Below are 12,383 nucleotides of genomic sequence, written 5' to 3' on the forward strand. Positions count from 1 at the left end.
ATGGAAGATGCAGCTAGAGGATTTCGGCGACTATCGTAAGTTTCAAGTTGGCCGATACGTAGTACACATCCACTAAAATACTGAGGTCCGTGACTGAAGTGGAGACTAATCACAGTAATAGCATGTAAATTACTATGGCTTGTGCAATGCAAGATTCCATAACATCATTTCAGCAAAGATGCTAGCGCCAGGATTGGGGCTGGGTGAGATCGGGTCCATCTGCTTGCCCGCCTGACCGAGCATGACCTGCCCCCACGGAACGAACGCGAGATCGTCAGGCAGCCTCGCGGAGGGTGATTTGCTGCCACGCACATAGTCGTCGCCGCCGGATATCAGCGTGCTCAGTTGCGCTTCGTTGAGCTGATGCAGGCGGTTGAGGCGAAAGAGCGGGTGGTTCGGCTTTCCCGCTGCAGTAGCATCGGGGTTGTCCTGCCCTGTGAACCATTCGATTGTCGGGTTTGCGCCTTCGGCAGGGTAGTGAGTGCTTCTCCACAGGAGTGGAGTCTCATATCCAAAGACGTCCTTGCTTGCGAGATGCGACAGCATGTCAACGTTCCTGCTTCTCCACTTCAACAGCCGCATCTCCGTCAGATCAGATTCAGCTGAGCGCCCTGCGGCAATGTCCTGCTGCGCCCAGAGCGCCAAGTCCCAGAAAGACGACTGGAAGAAGACCATGTCTGGCACATGCGTTCTGCGGCTCTTAGGTGTCACGTTCGACATGAGATCCGAGTTAGCGGATGCTTTGAGGAATGGAAGGACAAGCTGAGATATCCGATCCTCGAAAAGGCCGGGTCCTTGGTAGTTTGGAATCTTGGACCAGGCATCTGTCTCATCGATGCCATAGTGGTACATGGAGGTGAGCAAGAAGCTGCAGGGCAAGTATGTTAGAACGAACAGATCCATTGCTACCCTTGTGTAAGCCTTTCAAGAATCGAACTCACTTGTACTTGGGCAAGTAGCAGTAATGAGCGATCTGTTGTGAGCTCGAGGATTTCGGGTCCTTTTGCGCGCTCGCAAGCGCCGCTTTGCCCCAAGGATGGGAGCTATCGACAGGCTTAGAAGTCTCTCCAGCAAGCCAGCAAAAATTCTCGACGAGCGACCTATCGACAGAATCGCCAACGAGCAGCACATGCTTGTTGGTGATCAGCCCTGGGGTGGATTGGCTGTTGGCGATGCTGTGCTTGCCGGCGACAGAGTAATATGGAGATTTCTCCAAGTTTGACAACAGGGCTGGAAGGTGAGAACTCGTCGGACATGACTGATCGAACGTACGCCAGACACCCAAAGGAGTCAGGGTGTCTTTTGAGGTTCCGTCTAGTGAGGACACGAAGCCGGGTATGGAAAACGGGTCGCAGGAAGAAGTCGTGTCAGGCTGAAGATATCCAAGGTTGCAAAACCTCTGGCGAAAGGAGGGTAGCCGGCGAATAGCCAGGCTACCCAAATGCGTAGGCATGGTCTTCAATCAGCATGATCCGCAAAGTCACTTTGCAAAAAACTTGGGAAAGTGTTCACCTAGGGCTGCCGAAGGAGAAGAGAACGCAAATGGCAAGCCATCCCAAGCAGAGGACTACCGAGAACAGAAGATCCCATCAGGCCCATGATCAGCACACCTCTACCGTTTTCACTTCGTCACGTACTGAAGAGTGTGTGCCCAGCTATTCGCACCATCGGCGAACTGAGTGTTTCTTGCGCGCCGCCGTGCGCCTTTGGCTTGGTGAGCGGCCGATAGTTGAGGTTTGAGGGCATGTTAGCTGATCTAGACACCTCGAGTACCACCAACTCGTAGATTGCACATCAGATGACGTGCCCAGAGCTGGGTGCGAAGAACAAGAGGGGGTACTAGCGTCACCTTGAATAGCAAGCAGGGTTTTGTTCATGTCCTATGATGGCTCGCTTCTGCAAAACAAGCCCACAGGCCGCAACATGGCGCCAACAGGCGATCAGCACACCCAACGATGCCCAATGGTTAGGGTTAATGGTTCGGCTGCGGCTGCGGCTGGGTTCATCCTCACCATATCCTAGCCCGATGTCCTACGACCTAATCCGCTGCCGTCATACTCTTGGTGGCAAAAGTCTCGCCTCTGCTGCGATGCTAATACCCATGCGATGTGGTGATGAATATGCGTTTAAAATTAGCCTATGGCGGACCACTAGGGCCATAAGGTAGGCCATGTCCATGGGAACTCCCACATCAATTTTTTTGACCATGACTTTGACTCAATTTGATCATGACCATTTGAGTTGGTTGACCACGACTGTGACAGTCGTAACCGAGACTACGGCCTGATGTTTCCCTCTCCTTCTCATCCCTCGGTTGGAGCCCATCGCCACAATGCTGCATCACGCACAGGCCTGGCTGCGCTCGAGGTTTGGCTTATGTCGGCCCTCGCGAGAAAGATGCTAGCATTAGAGAGTGGCAACTTCTCACAGACATAGTCGCAGACCCAGTCCTCCAAGCCATACGCGCTCAATACGGGCACCCCGAATGCCATCGAGGAGGCACTAGCCATGATGCTGGCGGTTACATATGTCTTCAACATTAACCTGCACGGCTGCACCCAGTCGAAGCTCGAGAAGAGCAAGAAGCGAAACATCACCGCGTCAAGCGGCGCCGGGTCCCGTGGAGGTGCGGAGGATATGCGCGTCCGCAAGCAGGGCGCGCGAAAACGACTTTTCCGAGACCTTCGTCAAGCCCTTGGCCGGATTGCCATTCAGCATCTTGATTAACAATACCGCTGTCGCTGTCGTCACCGCCTTTGTCGACAAGAGCCTTTTGAGCCGTTCAAAGCGTTCCAGGACGTGCCGGACAATGATATCACTGCGTTGCTCAATATCAATCTGACGTGGAACATGCTCGTCACGAAATACCTCACGGTGTTGCTCGCCCAGTCTCCCACGAAAAAGGCGCCCATTGCTACTGTATCAAGCGGAGTGTCTACCGCGCCGGTACCCTCCATCAGCAACTACTCGGCCGTCAAGGGGTGCTTGAACGGATCCATGAACACCTTCAGTCTCGAGGCCCTCAATCCTCCAACGTGGAGCCGCAAGCTGGGGCTGTAGAATTTCATCGCCACGTCCGTGTGCACGACCAGACTAGCCGGCATCACTCCCGGGTTCTTCATGCCCAACGTGGGCATCTTTGGAAAACCCATGTGCAGGATTCTCGGCGGAGCACGACAAGGTTCGGCTTGCTTAGCGCATGTCCTACAGCAGGGCATCTTTTCTTTCGTCCCTAGCTTCGTCGCCGACCGCTCGATATTAGCTGTGGGCAAAAGGGGGCTGGCAGGATACTTTGATGGGGGGCAATTTGACGACGTAGATGGATATAACGCTGTTGCAAAGTCTTACGGAATTTCACATGCGGTGGCAGTCCTTCCGTAGAGCTCTATAAGTCAGAAGAAGCTCTAGAGATAGGAAGTTCTGCTGCCAGGTCACTTCTTGCTAGGAGGCGCCAGCTGAGCAATCAAAGGAAGCTTCAATCAGCTGGTTGCGAGCGAACAGCAACATCGGAAAGGAGGGGATACTCACTGGAGCACCGATATCCCTACCCCTCAGCTTGACACCCAGCGCCCTCTCCATCTTGCCCAATATTTGCGGGTTCGGAATCGCTTTTCCGCTCTCGTACTCGGCGATGACTTGAGGCTTCTCGTTGATCTTGGTCCCGAGGTCCTTTTGCGTCAAGCCTTTTGCCTGCCTCGCCTGTCCGATCGCCTTCCCTACCGAAGGCGCAACCTTGGGTGGTGGGGCGACTTCGTTCTCTCGATCGATCTTGGCCAGCCGAGCGTGATCGACGCCAGCGTGGTTTGTGTTGTGGCCCGCAGCTATTTTGCGGTTGTTCTCCGTCACTGCGCCGACCGCTTTCGAACGTTCCAGAGCCGTAGGGCCGCGGTCGCCACCGCCTGCGCCCGAGCCGGCTGGACGAGCCTTGTAGCCGATCTTGACAGTGGTGTCTACCAATGTGGAATACAATGAAAGGAGATGTCGATCAGGAACTTTTTGGACTTTCCAGCATCTCAAACTGATTTGACGGATTCTCACCCCAGTCAGACATGATGAAGGTTGGGTCAAAGCTACGGCGATATTTGCTTGGTAGGCTTCGAATACAGCTATAAACTGTACACGGTAGAAATATGGTCAGCAGGGTGCCTTGAAAAGTAGGAATAATGCTGGGATAAGATGGCACAGCAACTGAAGCTTGCCACTACGCCTTGCCGCATCCGAGGAACGATGGTGTGCCCGCAAAGCGGGCGCAAGGTTTAACTCCTTACTCACAAATGTGGCGAAATCTCTGCGAAACAGGACAAACCGATGAGCATAACCAAGCAATACTCGGGGAGATACGGCGTAGTTGTATAAGGTTGAGCATAGATATGTCAACGAAAAGTTAGACAACTGGAGCAAGGCGAATGGCAGATGGATCGTTCTCGAACTTCCCATCGCAGAGAGACGTCATACAGCGGTGAAGGAACTAGATGAGCAGACCAACGGGTCTTGGTTTAAAGGGGTCAAACTAACTGCCCCTTTGGGACACGAGCAGTTGATCACCGCTCCAATTCGCCATCTTCTTGTGATCTCGACGCACCTTCTCAGACGCAGCGAGGAGCCACGTTACAGATGACATCCGGCCTTTGCAGGAATCCTCTCCCTCGCAGTTCAATGCCATCTCGACAGATTCATTCAGCGCAGACGTTCGCTGTGTAACATCGAGACTAACAACACCCTGCGCCGCCTCAGCGCGCTTCCCAGATTCTTCCCCAGGAGATCAGCAGCGTGTAGCTGACGATGTTTTGCGCAAGTGAGTCTCCTGGCTGGGACTGTTGCCTTCTCTGCAAACAGAAGACAGCTAGCACGGGTTTGTTTTATTAAACGCTCAAACGTCCTTTCTTTTTACGCTCCTCTTTGCAGTCTCCGGCGAACCGCCGCAACATCCAGTCGTTTCGGCCAAGTCTGGGCATGTGTACGAAAAGCGGCTCATTCTCAAGTACCTTTCAAACAATGCATCCAAGGATCCCATTACAGGCGATGAGCTCGATGCAGATAGGGACTTGATTGAAGTCAAGAGCGGTAAGTTTTCGTGCCTATGCTTGCGCCGTGTACCAAGGAACGTGCAAAACATGCAAAATGCAGCACGAAAGGATGATTCTCAAAGAAACAAAAATAAAGTCAACTAGAAGCTGTTGCTGAGCCTCTTGGGGCGATGCTTACATGTTTCAATTTTCTGATATACGTGTTGATTGCTGCGCTTTGGTTGGGGCGTTTTGTGGCAGGGGAACACTAAGTTCCTTTGCTTTCCCCTTAAGTTCATCTGAGAAGCATGTCACTGACACCCTCACGGCGCCTCTTGCAGACCCCAAAGTTGCCGCACCACGACCACCACAGTTCACATCTATTCCGTCCCTCCTCTCCTCCTTACAAAATGAGTACGACTCGATCATCTTCGAGATGATCACCCTCAAAAAGCAATACGATAGCGTGCGACAAGAGCTCGCGAGCGCACTCTACACGAACGATGCTGCAAACCGTGTGATTGCACGCTTACTGAAGGAGCGTGACGAGGCGAGAGAGGCACTTGCAAACATCGGCGGCACACTAGGGAACGGTGCGGCTGCTTCAACTGCGGCGCAGCAAGATACCGATATGGCAGCTGGGGACGCGGGGGCAGCAGTGGCTGCAGGTGCGCTTCCAGCTGACGCCTTGGCTGAAATTGACGCAACAGCAGCCAGGTAAGTTCAGATATGTGAGCCAGAGTAGGGCTTCCGATCTCACATGTCTTCCTGGATTTCTTGCAGACTTTCTTCGCAGCGCAAGCCAAAATCGAAGCAGAAGGCGCCAGCGGGCTACGCAACTCCAGCTCAAGTCCCTTCCTTTGCGCAGACCAAGTCCCTTCCATCCATGCATAGCACCAAGCCGCCAGGGATCTCTGCGCTGGCACTCAGCGGGAACGGCAACTGGGTGATCACTGGAGGGAACGACAAGCAAGTGCAGATCTACGATCGGGTCTCAGACCAGGTTGTCGCAACACTCAAAGGCCACACGAAGCCCATCACATGTGTCGCATTCGAGCCGCCTTCAGAAGTGGACATCGGATCCGAGGCTGCCGGTGCGCTTCCGCCCCCGAGGTTTGCTGTCAGTGCGAGCGAAGACAAGACTGTGCGCATTTGGCGAGCGGAACCAGATGGAAGCAAGTGGGCACTAGCACATACCCTGAAAGGCTTCAAGGATGCTGTAACCGGTATTGACGTACACCCAGCGGGCAAGCTCCTCGGCGTCGCCAGCCGCGATGCCACGTGGGCATTGTATGACATTGAGAGTGGCAAGGCGCTCATTTCGATCGACGCGCCGGCGTCTGGAGCCGAGACAGAGGAAGAAGCAGCAGGAGGATACGCGTATGAGAGCCTTGCTTTCCATCCTGATGGCCAGCTTCTCGCAACCGGCACCAAGGAAGGTGTGATCAGAGTCTGGGACGTGAAGACCGCGGCGAAAGCTACGACATTCCGTGGTTCACAAGTGGGTTCCGCGATCACTGCGCTCAGCTTCAGCGAAAATGGCTACTACCTTGCAGCTGCGGCCAAGAACAGTACTATCGTCCAGGTCTGGGACCTGCGAAAGCTCAGCGTGGCGGGCACTATTGAAGCAGCGGTGAACAGCGATGACTCGCTTGTCTCAGACGTCGCGTTCGATCCATCCGCCCAGTTCCTGGCTGTTGTTGGTTCTGACGCCAAAGTGTACGCCAACAAGAGCTGGAGCTTGCTCTACACCTTTGACGGTAACGCAGCGGAGATCACATCTGCAGACTGGGACGCAAAGGACGGCAGTCTTGTAGTCGCCAGCTTGGATCGGACGCTGAGGACGGTCGGTGTTCCCTCACAGTAGTGGAACGTACGCGCACGTTGTATTCTCTTAACAGGATGGCCTTCAAATGAGAAAAGCGAAAGACATTCACACGACGATTCATGAGATGGCGCGATCGGGCGCAGCATGCAGTACTTTCTGTTTTACAGAATATCATTTGCATGCTTCTCTGTCTTCTCAATTGGACTCTCTTCTCGACTGGCCCAGCCCATCCAGCTCTGTTAAAGAATCGATTGTTTTAGCTATCACAGTTAAGCGAGCACGCCAAGCTTCCGCACATACCTCATCATAGATGCTCGTCTGAATACCGAGTTGCCGGAGAGCAAGCCAGATGGCAGCGGCAGTCATACCGCTCCCACAAGTTGCGGTAGCTGCGCTTTCTCCGCCGGAGCTCGCCTGCCTGAGCTTTTCAAGGGCCTCCATGCCGCCGACCGCGTCTGAAACGGTCCTCCAGAGCTGCGTTTGGTCCTTCAATGTGGTGTACTTGGTCCCCTGCGGAAGGCGCGGGTCCTTGGCCGTGCGGATATTCAAGAGCGTGGGAAACGGCAGAGAGAGCGATTGAGGGATGTGACCCGAGGATAAACCTGGGCGCGGCTCGGGCTCAGTCCCATCGTATCGTCCGCGAGAGCGGGCATCAAGGACCGTCTGCCCGCCTCTTGCAGGGTTCATGCGTGCATTGGCGACCATCTCAACGTACGACCTGACCAGGCCTGCGGGGAATGGAGATGCCTCATAGAAAGTCTTTTCAAATTTCGCAGTCGGCGCGCCTTCCTCGACTGGAAAGCCAGCATCTACCCAGCCAGGCAGTCCGCCGTCGAGAATAGATACTTTCGGATGACCGAAAGCAAGGAAAGTGAATGCGGTGCGTGGCGCAGAGAAGACGCCGTGCGTATCGTATACGACCACATGGCTGTCGCGCGAGATTCCCAGCTCCCCTGCTGCTTTTGCGAACGTCTGCTCATCTGGCATCATATGCGGCAAGTTTCGCACGCTCTCTCCCTTGGTTGCAACGGCATCTACATTCCAGAACCGCGACCCGGGTATGCGCGGCTCCCTTTGAAACTCTTGCTCGGCGTTGCGCGGGGGCTGGACATTGGGCATATGCCACGAAGCGTCCAGGATGCGCAATGGCCCGTACATGGGTCGTCCGCTGGCCTCACGGTCGCGAAAAAGCGAAAGCTGCTGCGGCTGGATGAGAAGTGGCGGCGCGCGGGCCAACGCAGCCGACGCAGCTGCTGACGATGTAGACGCCATGGTGCGCTTTGCCGCGAGACGGGAAGTGAGCGCGAATAGCTCAGGTCGCGCAAAACTTCTCTGCGAACTACGCCAGAGGCAGTTGTACGCAAAAGGCATACTCGTGGCGGCTTCTTGTCGTTATCAGAGTCGCCGAGGTTGCGCGGCACGGTGCCACGTTTCAGAATGAGCCAGGTGTACGACCACTTTGCATGAAGATTCCTACAGCTTCCTTGCTGCTGGGTGGCATTCAGCACATCCCCGTCTTCTCTGCTGGTCACACAAGTCTCACCACAAGCATATAGAAAGCAGCTTGCAGGTATGGCGACGAGTGCAAGCCAAGATGGAGCTCTAGGTGTAGTATGTCGAAGGCAAGACAACTCAGTGACCGACTTGCTGACGACGCTCTGCTGGCAAACCGCGGCTGTCGCGGGGCACTTCAGATGACGGTAGTCACGTGACCATGTGAGCTTCTTAGAGCTCACTGCAACTGGTACTTTGTATAGCACCGTACAGCCTAAAACGTGACATACATACCGTAGCATCTTATCCAAGGGGGCCTGATCTTTCTCTTGTCATTGCAGCGTGCGTCGCAACTCGGACCCGAACGGATTCCAGTCAGTCAATCAGAAAAGGTGGAATAGAGCAATGTCCAAGCCTCAGCTGTTCCCGGAAACGGCCCCGGCGTCCGGGATCGTTTCTGATCCACTAACACAGCAGCGCGTCATTCCTGAATCAAGACGGGCAGATGGATCGTGCGTAATGAGACGGTGATCTGTAATGGAGGAGGAGGTGCTGAGAATAGGATTCTGATCAGCTTTTCCTCTTTTCCTTTTCTTCACTTTTCCTCGCTTCGCGTTGGTACGATCCCTTGTCTGGCGCAGCGTCCGCAAAGAGCGCAAGGTCAAGCCGGGCTTTACGCCCGCTGAGGATGTGACCAAATTCCGATCCTCACGGCAACAAGAAGCAGAACGACGCAAGCTCCCGCCAGGATCGGTGGTCGGGTACATTCGGCCCCAGCCCCCGGCTTCCAACACGGCGAGCCCGTCGTTTACGGCGGGAGCATCAGCCGGGCTAAGCAAGAGTGCCAAGAAAAACGCAAAGAGGAAAGAGGCACGTGCCAATGGCGGCCAGCAGCAATGTGAAGATGATGATGCAGATGATGACGCAGAACCGCCAGACGCTTGGGATGAGGATGTAACGCTAGCAGCTTCGTCAGCGAGCAGCAGACAGGCATCAGCCCCCGTCCCAGCAGCGGCACCATTGCGAGCACTTCACCCCGATGCGTTTTTAAAGGCCGAGATAACAACCGGATCAAAACTAACAACAGAAGCAGCAGCGCTAGCGCCAGCACAAGATCCAACCAAAAGAGCAAGAACTTTGCAGAAGAAAATTCGCGCTGCAGAGTCGCTCAAGGCCAAGCGAGATGCAGGCGAAAAGCTTTTGCCGGAGCAGCTGGCCAAGGTGGACGAGATGGATGGCATGTTGGAGGAACTGTCGAAACTCAACGTCGACAAGCCAAATTGACTTTTTCATGTTGAAGAAATACTGCAGGTCCAAGAGAGCTCAAGACTCCCCTTTAGACTTGGTATTGAAGAAAATACGAAGCTCAATTGTTTGGCACACGGGAGCTATCAACAGAACTTGGGAGGCTTGTAGAGTCACTGACTAATGAGACGAGACATGCGCGTATCGTGCTTACAAGCTGGGTCGGATAATGTTCGAGGAAACAGTGCGTGTTAAACAAATGTCCATCACTTAAGCCCGCGCTCAGAGTAAGGAGGCAAGTCATCATCAATGCCGCTCTGAGCATTAGAAGTAGCAGCGGCCTGGCGCTCGCGCTCAGCTTCAGCGTCTTTGCGTGCTCTGGCCTCTGCCGTCGTCTCGTATGGACTCGCTGCCACGCCGGAGGAGGACGACGAAATGCCCGCCATAGTACTGCCGCCAACGCCCCCCGTGCTGCTACTGCCTGCTGTGGAAGCTGCAGATGGCACAACGGAGCTCTTGCGTCGGGGCAGGTAGCCAGTCTTGGGGCCGCCTTGGCCAACAATCGGCGAGCCAGTCTCCGCAACCGTTGGCTCATCCGGCGCAGTCATGGGGGACGCGAGGTCTGCGCCACCATAGTGATGAACGTCTCCCTGACCGTACGAAGCACCATCTCCAGGCGCAAGCGGGGGGTGGCGCTCATGGCCTGGAATACCGTGGGCCAACCTCGAAGGCGAGGATGGACTGAAGGCAACGTTGCTGGGGCTAAAGCTGCTGTTGCTGCTATGGCTGCTGTTGCCGGGCAAGGGCGGCACGCGATGTTGCTGCGGTGGGTGCTGCGTAGGCCTACCAGGCACAGGCGGCGGCGAGTCCCGGTTGAAAGAGGATGTGCGACGGTGGTACGGAACGATACCGCTGGTGGGCGAGGTGGGAATGTCGATCGGGTTCATGTTGATACGAGCCGAGAGCGGCCCGCCAGATGCAAAGCCAGATGGCGAGGAGCCGTAGAGCTGTGTGTGGCTCAGCTGAGGGCTGCTGGAAGGCAATTGCGCGGTGCTACCGGGGGGCGCAAGATGCGAAACGGCGCCATCGTTCGATAGCTGCACGCGTTCGTGGCCAGCAACGATGCCTCCGCCTCCGCTGCTCAAAGAGAGTTCCGAGCTTGAGGCCGCTTTGAGCTCCGCAGCATGACTGACGCCGAAAGACACCGTGTCACTGCGGCCAAGACTCGAAGCTGCGCCACTGAAGACACTCGTATTGTCTGCGAAAGGCCCACTGGCAGCGCCTGCACCCGTACCTGTGCCAGCAGTCATGGACGGCACCTGCGGCAGGGTATGCTTGTCCACTTGCAGCTGCTGGATTGCTGGACCTACTGCTGCTCTGATCTCTGCCACACGGACTGCCCCTGACCATGTCGCCTCGCGTGAACGATCGCGAGGGGTACGGTCGGCAGGGAATTCAATCGGGTCTCTTTCGGGAGTAGCAGGCACTTGCTGGGCGATCAGCTTTCCATAACGCGCTGTGAGAGCCAGCTTTTCGCCGAGCTGTGGAGGAAACGGTCAGATGCGTTTGCATGGGAACCATCTGTGTGTGTTCTTGGATTCGTGCAGCTCACCTCGATCAAGCTGTCAAAGTACCCCTCCCATTCTTGCCGCACAGCCTGTCGCTTGCCCTTGGCGGCCTCTTCTTCTTTCGCCTTATCGTCCTGCTCGAGCTTCCTGAGAGCATCTTCCATTTCTTTCACCTTTTCGCTCTGCATGCCCGGAGCCTTGGCACGCTCAGGCATCAATGTCTGCAACTCCTTAACGATCGCAGTGCGCTTGGATCTGTGTGAGAGCAGATCTTGCGACTCGAGGGGGGCACTGGATATCGTCGCTTTGAAGGTCTTGCGCGAGGACTCGACGCGCGAGACATGTTCAGCGTGTAGATCTCCAGTGAGGGATAGGACATAGGCGATACGATCCATACTAGTGAGATAAGTCGCTCGCGTGTCAACACGCCGTTCGAAGCCACGGTAGGGGCGATCAACTCACACATCGACGATGACCTCGTCTCCGACGCCATCAGGCCTGGTGCTGGCAACATGTTGTTGACCATAATTGTACGCTGCCATCGCTAGGGCATGCGTCTCGCGTTTGAGGGCCTCATGATCGATGCTGACTGCCTTCATGGCGTTGTTCAGCACATAGAACGAGCGGTTAGACTGCAGGCGCGGATCGAAGGAGGCAATCCCATGCCGCAGCAGGTGCGGCAAGGAAGATGTATAGGTGGACGAGGAGAGTCCAGTTGCATTGTCGTTGGCGTTGCTGCTGCCCGCGTTGTTGCTTTTGCTTGCTGCATTGGATGACTGCGCATTGGCTGCAGCTTGCTGAAGCTGGTGAGCCGCTTCCTGCGCTTTCTCCTTGGCGCGCTGAAGGAGGGAGGACATAGTGACGGAGACCTCGTTCAACCTTCACTTTGCCTTTGCTGGGGCCAGTTGGGGGGCTAAGTAGGGTCAGGACAGGTAGTTGATACTGGACGAGAAAGAAGGACGAGTCGCGGTTGTCAAGGAGGATTATGTGTTTGAGCCGTGAGCCATAACCCCTCTGCTGGGCAATGAATAACGACGATTGGCGACACAAGTGACGACAGAGATGTGTTGCGCCGCAAGTCACAAGCTCGACCACGCGCGCATCGAAAGCAAACTACACTTTCTGGGGACTTGGGTTCTCTCTGATCTCTATACATCACGCGGCCACACCTCACTGCCTCAAGTTACTGGCAGACTGTATGCTTATGAGTGTAGATTGCGGAAGTGGAATGCATTGCGTCTT

The 12,383-nt window shown here is 55.3% G+C and overlaps 7 protein-coding genes across 7 annotated transcripts; 3 read left to right on the plus strand and 4 right to left on the minus strand.

Moving 5' to 3' along the window:
* Positions 1–88: 88 nt before the first annotated feature.
* K437DRAFT_253749 (uncharacterized protein) lies at positions 89–1,682 on the minus strand. Its single transcript, XM_013390201.1, has 3 exons — positions 1,638–1,682; positions 942–1,567; positions 89–868 (listed from the first exon to the last, which is right to left on the minus strand). The coding sequence occupies exons 2-3, from the start codon at positions 1,451–1,453 to the stop codon at positions 133–135; spliced, it is 1,248 nt and encodes a 415-aa protein (XP_013245655.1). The 5' UTR covers positions 1,454–1,567; positions 1,638–1,682; the 3' UTR covers positions 89–132.
* A 450-nt stretch (positions 1,683–2,132) lies between these two features.
* On the plus strand, positions 2,133–3,466 carry K437DRAFT_272119 (uncharacterized protein). The gene is made up of 2 exons (XM_013390202.1): positions 2,133–2,686; positions 2,768–3,466. Exons 1-2 carry the CDS (start codon positions 2,509–2,511, stop codon positions 3,058–3,060), a joined length of 471 nt encoding a protein of 156 aa, XP_013245656.1. The 5' UTR covers positions 2,133–2,508; the 3' UTR covers positions 3,061–3,466.
* On the minus strand, positions 3,356–4,324 carry K437DRAFT_253752 (uncharacterized protein). Its single transcript, XM_013390203.1, has 3 exons — positions 4,039–4,324; positions 3,529–3,950; positions 3,356–3,455 (listed from the first exon to the last, which is right to left on the minus strand). The coding sequence occupies exons 1-3, from the start codon at positions 4,049–4,051 to the stop codon at positions 3,432–3,434; spliced, it is 459 nt and encodes a 152-aa protein (XP_013245657.1). The 5' UTR covers positions 4,052–4,324; the 3' UTR covers positions 3,356–3,431.
* A 789-nt stretch (positions 4,325–5,113) lies between these two features.
* Positions 5,114–6,984, plus strand: K437DRAFT_149157 (WD40 repeat-like protein). Its single transcript, XM_013390204.1, has 2 exons — positions 5,114–5,723; positions 5,790–6,984. Exons 1-2 carry the CDS (start codon positions 5,206–5,208, stop codon positions 6,871–6,873), a joined length of 1,602 nt encoding a protein of 533 aa, XP_013245658.1. The 5' UTR covers positions 5,114–5,205; the 3' UTR covers positions 6,874–6,984.
* Positions 6,985–6,995: 11 nt separating this feature from the next.
* K437DRAFT_220032 (Rhodanese-like protein) lies at positions 6,996–7,992 on the minus strand (the record flags this gene model as incomplete). Its single annotated transcript, XM_013390205.1, has 2 exons — positions 6,996–7,070; positions 7,135–7,992. 2 exons carry the CDS (start codon positions 7,990–7,992, stop codon positions 6,996–6,998), a joined length of 933 nt encoding a protein of 310 aa, XP_013245659.1.
* Positions 7,993–8,646: 654 nt separating this feature from the next.
* K437DRAFT_253755 (uncharacterized protein) lies at positions 8,647–9,774 on the plus strand. Its single transcript, XM_013390206.1, has 2 exons — positions 8,647–8,840; positions 8,970–9,774. Exons 1-2 carry the CDS (start codon positions 8,734–8,736, stop codon positions 9,610–9,612), a joined length of 750 nt encoding a protein of 249 aa, XP_013245660.1. The 5' UTR covers positions 8,647–8,733; the 3' UTR covers positions 9,613–9,774.
* Positions 9,705–12,374, minus strand: K437DRAFT_149178 (uncharacterized protein). The gene is made up of 3 exons (XM_013390207.1): positions 11,604–12,374; positions 11,186–11,537; positions 9,705–11,114 (listed from the first exon to the last, which is right to left on the minus strand). The coding sequence occupies exons 1-3, from the start codon at positions 11,996–11,998 to the stop codon at positions 9,840–9,842; spliced, it is 2,022 nt and encodes a 673-aa protein (XP_013245661.1). The 5' UTR covers positions 11,999–12,374; the 3' UTR covers positions 9,705–9,839.
* Between the last annotated feature and the right edge of the window lie 9 nt (positions 12,375–12,383).

This window comes from Tilletiaria anomala, assembly GCF_000711695.1.
Source record: "Tilletiaria anomala UBC 951 chromosome Unknown K437scaffold_6, whole genome shotgun sequence".
NCBI lineage: Eukaryota > Fungi > Basidiomycota > Exobasidiomycetes > Georgefischeriales > Tilletiariaceae > Tilletiaria > Tilletiaria anomala.